This window comes from Lytechinus variegatus, chromosome 13, assembly GCF_018143015.1.
Source record: "Lytechinus variegatus isolate NC3 chromosome 13, Lvar_3.0, whole genome shotgun sequence".
Lineage (NCBI taxonomy): Eukaryota > Metazoa > Echinodermata > Echinoidea > Temnopleuroida > Toxopneustidae > Lytechinus > Lytechinus variegatus.
In genome coordinates, this window is record NC_054752.1 from 9971020 (window position 1) to 9981151 (window position 10132).

At 36.7% G+C, this 10132-nt stretch overlaps 1 protein-coding gene across 1 annotated transcript; it reads left to right on the forward strand.

Moving 5' to 3' along the window:
- Positions 1 to 935: 935 nt before the first annotated feature.
- On the forward strand, positions 936 to 3920 carry LOC121426080 (CDGSH iron-sulfur domain-containing protein 3, mitochondrial-like). The gene is made up of 3 exons (XM_041622228.1): positions 936 to 1130; positions 2854 to 2973; positions 3453 to 3920. The coding sequence occupies exons 1-3, from the start codon at positions 1050 to 1052 to the stop codon at positions 3636 to 3638; spliced, it is 387 nt and encodes a 128-aa protein (XP_041478162.1). The 5' UTR covers positions 936 to 1049; the 3' UTR covers positions 3639 to 3920.
- The last annotated feature ends 6212 nt before the right edge of the window (positions 3921 to 10132 follow it).

Consider the following 10132-nt stretch of genomic DNA (forward strand, 5'->3'; position numbering starts at 1 on the left):
TATATATCTATCTATGTATGTATCTATCTGTTAATTTGTCTATCTTCTCTGTCTCTCTCATTCTTTATCTTTCTATCTATCTAACATCTATCTGTCTCTCTGAAATTCTCTATCTCTCTCCCTCTAGCATTTTCTCTTTTTCTCTTTGTCCGTCCATATTTCTATCTACAACATCTCTCCCTCTCTCTTTCTATCTATCTATCCACCTCCCTCTCTCTCTCTCTCTATTTCTATCTATCTATCTGTCTATCTTGTCTCTATCTATTTATCAGTCTTCTATATCTATCTTTCGGCAGCTTCTAAGTGTATCAATCCATCAAACTTCAATTTGTCTTTCCATTATAAGTATCTGTTTATTTTGATTTTGTCTGTCATTCTATTCATTTAGTTAATAATTTATTTTTAGAAAAAAAAACTATCATAAACAACGCGACTGCAAAAGCATGTTCGGATTTCACTCCTGACTGCCGCTCTCTCTGTACATGAAGTGCCGAGGAACCCTGTGCTCTGATCAGTAACTGTGCAAATTGCATGCGGTGGTGGACTCGCCTGTGTCGCACGCTGCATGCAACCAGCGACGTGTGTAGACTCTTCACTAGTCGCTTTTTGGCTACTTTTCCGGAAAATGCCTTCGCCAGGGTGTAAAACGGAAACGCGCCTCGGGCATTGGAATTAGATCGGATAGTCTATATAGGTAGATAAATAGGTAGGTAGGTTGATAAATAGATAGATCAGGTAGATAGATAGATAGAGAGAGAGAGAGAGAGAGTCAGAGCGGCAGAATGAAGAGAGAAAATGAAACTTTTTTTGTCTCAGATCTTGTACAGGGATCATACAGGCGCAGTAAATTTATATAGTTTTGTGATAGCACGCGTAGAACGGCTGGTATTCAAGTTTATTCATGTAAACAAATGGGTCATACAAGATTTTTTTGCTAACAATTAGATAGAGTCAATTTTGGTGTGGCACATCGGCTGAAAAGAGGGCGAGGGAGACGAGGATTCTGTGTCGGAGAAAAATAATAAAAGTCAGGACCCGAATCGCCCAGGATGGCACTTTTGAGGGCGTCTATGAATTTGAGTAAGGGACTCTGTCGGCATCAAGGTGCTTGCAGTTTGATCACCGTACCGGTAAGTATACCCGCGCCCGGCCCGCCGCGATGGGGATGGGAGACACGGGGACACGTGCTGGTTGCGGCTAAACCGTATATGGTGTGGCTGTGTATGTGATTGCATGCCACTGCACACTCACTGGCACTGGGGCATGGCAATGACTCGGGAGCGGAGAGTGGGCGACGAAAGGCAACTTTTTAGCAAGGACAGGTAGAGTCTTTACTTTATGTATAATGTTAGGCCTACAAGTCAAGGGAAGGGCACTGGGCAGTAGACCATACCAAGTTTGATTGAATATTGTTTGTACTGTAGGCGTAGCCAGTGTAGGTATAGTTTTTATAAATCAAACATCATTATCAAACAAGTATGGCAATATGGATTTGGAAGAAGAATATTTTGTTGAAATCTGTCATACTTTCCAACATGAATAATGTTAGAGGTCTACACCAAAAATTTCATAAATTGAAGGACAAGTCCACCCAACAAAAACTTGATTTGAATAAGAGAAAAATTCAACAAGCATAACACTGAAAATTTCATCGAAATCGGATGTAAAATAAGAAAGTTATGGCATTTTAAATTTTCGCTTATTTTCAACAAAATAGTATTATGAACGAGCCAGTTACATCCAAATGAGAGAGTTGATGACATCACTCACTATTTCTTTTGTATTTTATTATATGAAATATGAAATATTTTTATTTTCTCGTCATTGTCATATGAAATGAAGTTTCATTCCTCCCTGAACATGTGGAATTCCATTATTTTAACATTTTGTGCTTCAGGCAAGGAGGTCCTAATCGTCAAATTCGTAAAAAATTAATATATTGTATGTATAATTCAAACCATAAAGAAACAAAAGAAATAGTGAGTGAGTGACATCATCGACTCTCTCATTTGGATGTAACTGGCTCGTTCATATAACTATTTTGTTGAAAATAAGTGAAACTTTGAAATGTCATAACTTTCTTATTTTACATCCAATTTTGATGAAATTTTCAGCATTGTGCTTGTCTGATTTTTCTCTGTTAATTCAAATCAACATTTTCCTGGGGTGGAATTGACCTTTAATTTTGCTGAGATTTCAGATTTCAACTCGTGATGATAATCACACCCTCTACTCACTTGCGATATTTAAAGTGACCGTAATAGCCGAAGTGGAGTGTTTTAATTTTTATGGCAAGTTTCCCCAAGTCTGTGCAGTCCACCTTGTCTGCACACACGTGTATCTGCACGATTCTAGTAAAAGAAGATAGGCAACGAACACAAACTTTACACATGCTCCACATAGACAGATATTCATTTTAAAAAACGACTCAAAATAATGACTAAATTATTGTAATTTTATTATTAATTATTTATTAATTGTCAACTTACATTTCAGAGAGGAAGTATATACGTGTACCATTGCCTTTTGGCCTACTGAGTAAAATGATCAGGGGGCGGATCCAGGATTTTTCGAAAGGGGGGGGCATACATGTATCTCGAGGAAAAATTTGATAAGCAAAAGTAAAAAAAAATTTTAACCAAAAATTAAGGAGATTTCGTCCACCAAAAATAAAGGTCTTCACTTTTGAAGAAGGGGGGGCACACTCCTGTTTTGACGACATTTTTACATTACAGATTTTAATTGTGCCTCTCAAAGGGGGCACGGGCGGCTGTGTCCCCCTGGATCTGCCAGTGAAAATGATGATATACTCATACATGTACATATTTCTTCCACTAATGATTTATTTGATAGGAGCGTAGCTTGAAGGTTGGTCCCAAAGGAACATACATATCCAAGATGATACCCACCATGGTGAAGCTGGAGGCTGGCAAGAAATATTCTTGGTGTAAATGTGGGCTGAGTAAGAAACAGGTAAATTGATGTGAGAACCCAGATGATAGTTATGGGTGACCTACCATTAATTTTGGAAAATCCCCAAAAAGTTCATATTAACTACAATAAGAAATATGAATTTATATTGTGCAGCCTTTACATGTATACAAATAAATTCAGTTGTGCTCTCAGAGCACTTTTTACTTCATTTGACACTTTCAAAGCAATTTTCTAAACTAAAGAGATAGGTTTTCATTTTAGATTTGAAGATAGTGGTGGAGAGCTTATGTCAATTTGCAGGCTATTCCATAGCTTGGGATTAGCTGGTGCAAATGCGCAGTCGCCAAGTGTGACTTATGTCACTATTCCAATTCATAAGAAGAAAAATGTGATAATTATTTTGTGAGACCCTGAAAAAGGAAATAAGGAATAGGTGAAAAAAAATTAAAAAAAGAATAACATGAAAATGAATATATCTCCATCAAATGTTATCATTATTTTTTTTTAAATTCTTGCAGCCTTTCTGTGACGGGGCTCACAAACCCACCGAGTTCAAACCAGTCCGGTTCGAGGTCGAGAAGAGCAAATCGTACCTGATGTGTCGATGCAAGCAAACGAGCAACCAACCGTTCTGCGACATGACCCACGTCAAAGTAATGTTTCAATCGTTTACTGGTCAGCTGAAGGACAAACCAGTTGGATAGATATATATTCACTTGGGACTACTAGCAGGTGATCTGCTTCCCACAAACAGGTTCCTCTGCCTTAGTCGAATAATCGCCTCACTCAAATCAATATTTCAGACCAGGGGCCTGTAACTCAAAACTTAGCGGTTGATAGTATAACAATTTTGTACGATTGATTAGATTGACTACAATGCGATAGCTCAGTAGGAGGCGCGATAGCTCACTAGGTAGAGCGGGGGATTCGTATTCCGGTGAACCGGGTTCGATTCCCACTTCTCGAGCTAGTGCCCTTTGGTAAGGCATTAATCCGCAGTACCAGGTCCTTCGGAGAGGACCTTAATCTGTCGGTCCTCTGGTTGCTTGCTTACTAGCATTCATGCTTTCTTAGCAATCAGGTAAAAAATCACCATCAATCAATCAAAATCAAGCTTACGATCAATCGCTAACCTTTGTGTTACGGGACCCAGATTATTCAAAACGTGGTATGATTATTCAAAGTCAAATTACTCCTAAATCGAGCATGGTCCCGTCTTACAAAGAGTTGCGATTGATTCGATCAATCCCAACTATATGGAAATCCGCCATTGTCATAATTTCCTACCAAAATTTTACACAAAGTTTACTTGTAATCAAAGAGGAACGCATCAAATTGCTAAGACAACCATGAATGTATTAGTATACAATCATATCTAGAAAACACTTTGAAACAATCATTCATTTTAGATGTTGATGTGGCTGGCTTTCCATAGTTGCGGTTGATGGGATCAATCGTGAATCTTTGTAAGACTGGGTCCTGATATCTGTGCTCCCAGGAGATTTGACTAGGCAGAGTTACCTGCAGTGAAATGGTATATCTGCTGAACCCATTTGGTCTACTTCTATCAAATTGGTCTAATTTCCATTTGGTGGAAACTAAACTTGGTCTAATGCCCATTTAGTCTAATGACCCAATGGTCCATTCCGTCTCATTCAATTAATACTTTCTTGCATTTTTTACATGTACAGGTATGTGAGCATGTGGTTCATACACAGTTCAGCTAATCATATAGACTGAATGGTTTTTAGACCAAATGGATACTGGATTTATTAGGCAAAGCCGAACTAGGTGCGCGATAGCTCAGTAGTAGGTAGAGCGGGGGTTCCCGAATTCCGGTGACGAAGATTCGATTTCCCACTTGGCATGCTAGTGCCCTTTGGCAAGGCATTTATCCTCATTACCAGGTCCCTTGGAGAGGCCCTTAAGCCATCGGTCCTCTGGTTTCTTGCTTAAAACAAGCATTCACGCTTTCTTACATGTAGCTATCGCGTAAAAAATTCAAGACTGAATTAGACAAAAGGTAGTTCGGCTGGCAATTAGACCAAATGGTCAGTAGACAGGTTGTAGATAAACTAGGATTTACACTATGTGTGGGATGAGACCAAATGGAAAGTAGACCAAGTGGGTGTGGACCAATTTACCAGATAGAAATTATGTGATCTCAGAGGCATCTTGTAGAATGTAGATTCTTTTACCTTTCGTCACACCTTCTGAGAAGGGAGTGATTTAGTGAGCGTGGGTGTATCAATACTCAACTTAGGGCATTTAAGGATTGTTTCATAAAAGCTACAACTATTGTAACCTTGCCGTTATCGCGCCTACCATGGTAACAGGACTCAAGCCAGTCACAATCAAAGTTTCCATGGAAAAACAATAATGGCAAAGTTATAATAGTTGAAAGACTTAATTAAATGATACAGGCCCCTGAACTGCATAAAGGGCTTCCAGAGAATGCCCTACAGATAAGGTACAGTTAAGGTATTCACTGACATAGCAATGCACACAACTCACCGGAAAAAAATAACCCATTGGATCATCTTTCCATGCAGAACTTCATAATTTTTCTTTTGCATCATCCATGTCATATTCCTCATCCTTTTGCTTGTTTTGGTTTCTGTTTTGGACCCCGTCCTCCATTATTGGTTGATAACATTAAAAAAAAGAAAAATAGAAATTGGTATTTGCAGTTTGATTTTGCATCATTGTACACTTTCAACACCACATCCCCATTTTATGACATTTACTGGATAAAAAAATAAAGTCATGTGCAGGGTAAATATTAGATAAGCTTTCTTTACAGATCACAGATTTGCTAATTCATGTGATTGATTTATATGTGCATACATTCAAAATCATGTTTTTTAAAATTTACCTCATTTTCATTGATTCTCTCCACTAAATATTCTCTCAATTTATCTGAGCTTTACTGTGAATTTTCCATTTTCTCGTAAAGAATTTACAACTGTAGGTTTGCCATAATGGCAACTACCATGGTAACATGGCTTTGCAGCCAATCAGAATCAAGATTACCATGGTAGTTGCCATAATGGCAAAGTTACAACAGTTGTAAGGCCTTTATGAAACGGGCCCAAGGTAGGTTGTCCCTGGAGATGAAGTGATAATTTTTAAAGACAATATAATTGTCTGTCAACTGAGCAGTGTCTAAAACATTGGATGGTTTAGGGGGTTATTTTGCACACAGAGAAAAACTCGTTTAGTAGTATCCCTAAATTAGACCTCAAAATAGCCAATCTGGAATAAAATTATTGGAAATGGTTTTTCAACTGATTTGAGTAGGTATGGGTGTCAACATTTACCAAAAAAAGTTAGGAGGAATACGGGTTGGGGAAAGTGGTTTTTTTCAAGGTCAAAGGTCAATGACCTTTTCATATATATACCGTATAATGATATCTCTGAGATGGAAAGGCGCAGGTTGGTGATAATGGTGTCAAAATGCACAAATTTTTACCAGAATATCAAATAAAATAAAATTAAGTACCTAGCATGCACATTCACCGATGAAATTCAAGGTCAAAGCCTTTCAAAGGTCAATGACCTTTTTTACATTATATACCATACTGTATAATGGTATCTCTGAGATGATAAGGTACAGGCTAGTGATCATGGTGTCAAAATGTACAGATTCTTACAAGAAGGTAAAATAGAATGAATGTGAGTACCTAGAATGGACATTCACCAATAAAATTCAAGGTCAAAGCTTTCAAAAGGTCAATGACCTTTTTACATTATATATATCATACTGTATAATGGTATCTCTGAGATGAAAAGGCACAGGTTGGTGATCATGGTGTCAAAATGCACAGATTCTGATCAGAAGATCAAATAAAATAAAATTAAGGACATAGAATGCATATTCACCCATAAAATTTAAGGCCAAAGGTCAATGACCTTTCATACATTATATACCATATTATATACTGGTATCTCGAAGATAAAACGGCGAAGGTTGGTGTTCTTGGTGTCAGAATACACAGATTCTTACAGGAAGATCAAATAAAATGAAATTAAGTATCGACAATGCACATTCACCCTTAAAATTCAAAGACAAAGGTCAATGTCCTTTTTGACATTAGATAATGATAATGGTATCTCTGAGATAAAACACCGCAGGTTAGTGATCTTGGTGCCAAAATGCAAAGATTTGTACAAGAATCTTCTGAAAATGGGTAGGATAGGTCTAACTCTCATGTCACAGCTAGCATCATCTGAGAGCATTTCCAAACAGCAGAGGGATGATGATGAAGTGAAGGCCATCATTAGAGCTGCATGTATATCAACTTCAACAAAGATGAATTCCCGTATTATTATTAATTACCTCTCATTGCGAGCTGCCAGAATCTCTTGAGATGCTAATGTTGCAGGGCAAAACTTCATATCTGCTCTCTGCCGTACGTCACCCATGATGCTATTTCTACTGGGTGTCAGTTTGTACAAGGATCATTATTTGGTCCAGAATAACTGAGTGTTATCATGCACAAATTAGGCATATGATATGATAATGAAATTCAAAAGGAGATAATAGCTTAAAAGTATACATCCATTGACCTAACAAAACTCCTACAGCACCACGTCCAGTTCTTGAGAATCAAGCTATGCAACATATCAGCAATAATATAGACCCTGGTCTGATATCCCTTGACAGAACGTTATTAGGCTTTCATTGAATGGGCCAGATCAAAGTCCTGAAAATGTCAGAAGGTTTTCAAAAGCTTAATTACTCTTTGCTGAAGTTGAGACACTTAACTTCATTTACTATGACAAAAGCTGCAGCTCTAATGATTGCCTTATTTCAATTCCTCATCATTGCCCCTGGCTATATGAAAATGTTCTTAGATGATGCATGCCATTAGGGTTAGGCCTATCCTTTCCATTTACAGTGATTGTAGCAATTGAGGTTAGTGACCCAGAAAAATTAGTACCTTGATTTAGATTTATAAAATGCATATGTAAATGCTGCTACTTTAGACAACTTCACCATTTTAGATTATATCATACATGATTTTTTTACACTTTTGGCAATGCATTACTACAATATATATTAAAAAGTGCTATTTGATATCAATTTCACCTCGAACTTGTATTTTGACGTCATCATTGGTCAAGGAATCAACTATTAAATTTGTGTTAATTTTCCATGCAGGTCAGTCTTTTTCCCATCAGAATCACTATATACAATGAAGTTATCAAGTTATCGACCTATTTACTTAAATTCCCTGACGTTATTGATATAGTTGATTGACTTCTAACCCTTAAATATATTTTCCATGGCCGCCATTATTTATCCTTATTTCAGAGTGAAATTATTAAACATCCAAGTTTTCATTACAAATAGGTATCTTTCTTTCTATAATTCACAAATAAAATGTGAATATAATAATTATGAATTACTATCTTTTTTTGGGGGGGAATCATGCATGGATGTACAAATATTTATTAACTTTTGACCTTTCACTCTGGAATCAAAGGTGAAGGTAATTCTTTATGATTATTTTGTGCCTTTTCATCTTCTTACAAAAATTGCTTTTTGACACCAAATCACCAACCTGCGACTTTTCATCTCAGAGATACCATTATACCATATATAATGTAAAAAGGTCATTGACCTTTGAAAGGCTTTGACCTTGAATTTCATTGGTAAATGAGCATTGTAGGTACCTTATTTGATTTTATTTGATCTTCTTGTAAGAATCTGAATTTTTGACACCAAGATCACCAACCTGCGCCTTTTCATCTCAGAGATACCATTGTACCGTATATGGTATATAATGTAAAAGGGTCATTGACCTTTGAAAGGCTTTGGCCTTGAATTTCATTGGTGAATAAGCATTGTGGGTACTTGATTTGATCTTCGTGTAAAAATCTGTGCATTTTGACACCAAGATCACCAACCTGTGCCTTTTCATCTCAGATATACCATTATACCGTATATGGTATATATTTTTAAAAAGGTCGATGACCTTTGAAAGGCTTTGACCTTGAATGTTTTTGGTTAATGTGCATTCTGGGGACTTAATTTTATTTTATTTGATCTTCCTGTAAGAACCTCTGCATTTCGACACCAAGATCACCAACCTGTGCCTTTTCATCTCAGAGATACCACTATACCGTACATGTATATGGTATATAGTGTAAAAAAGGTCATTGACCTTTGAAAGGCTTTGACCTTGAATTTCATCGGTGAATGAGCATTGTAGGTACTTGATTTTATTTTATTTGATCTTCTTGTAAGAATCTGTGCATTTTGACACCATGATCACCAACTTGTAGTATTTTATATGGGAGATACCATGATACAGTATATTTAAAAAGGTCATTGACCTTTGACCTTGAAAAAAAGCACTTTCCCCAACCCGTATTCTTCCTAACTTTTTTTTGGTAAATGTTGACACCCATACCTACTCAAATCAGTCAAAAAACCATTTCCAATAATTTTATTCCAGTTGGTTACTAATTATGGGATACTCAGGGGGTGTTTGGAAATTATTTGGTCACGCATGTGTGCAGAAACGCATTTGACTAATGGTTCAGAATAATCATATGTGAAGATAATGATAAGGGTTTATTTAGTTTAGTTTTGGAGGTTGGATTTTAAGTTGGGTTTACTTTAACGTGCAGTGCCGGCCACACATAAACGTTTTTAGCCGAAGAGAATGCTAACAATAAGCCCAGTCAGATCTTTTGGATTGTGAAGTCAAAGCATTTTATTTCAATGTGTAAGTAATGCATTACCTCAAACATTAGGCATTGCTGCCACATTACCGGTTGTAACAGGGCCTCTGTTAGCGCATTGTTGGCACTAACGTTTCTATGTGGTCAGTAATGATTTTTTATCAGAGCAATTGTCGCTGCAACAAATATAATGGAACCATATATAATAAGTGTGACACACAAAATTGAGATTAATAACGACTCATAATTTGCGGTCTAGGTTCTTTTGATGTCGTACTTTATTTAGAAGAATAACAAAAACCCTGGAAAACAATAGAAAATAAAGAATCATAAATTGTCAAATACATCAAGAGTTTCAATACAAACAATCAGTAATAAAAGTAGTAAGCTGGTAGCTCGACTCTACTATCATCACATTACATGTTTCACTCTACTAAACCCTTATGCAATAACACGACAATATAAGGCGTTATATTAACGTATAATAGAATAGAGAAAATGAGAA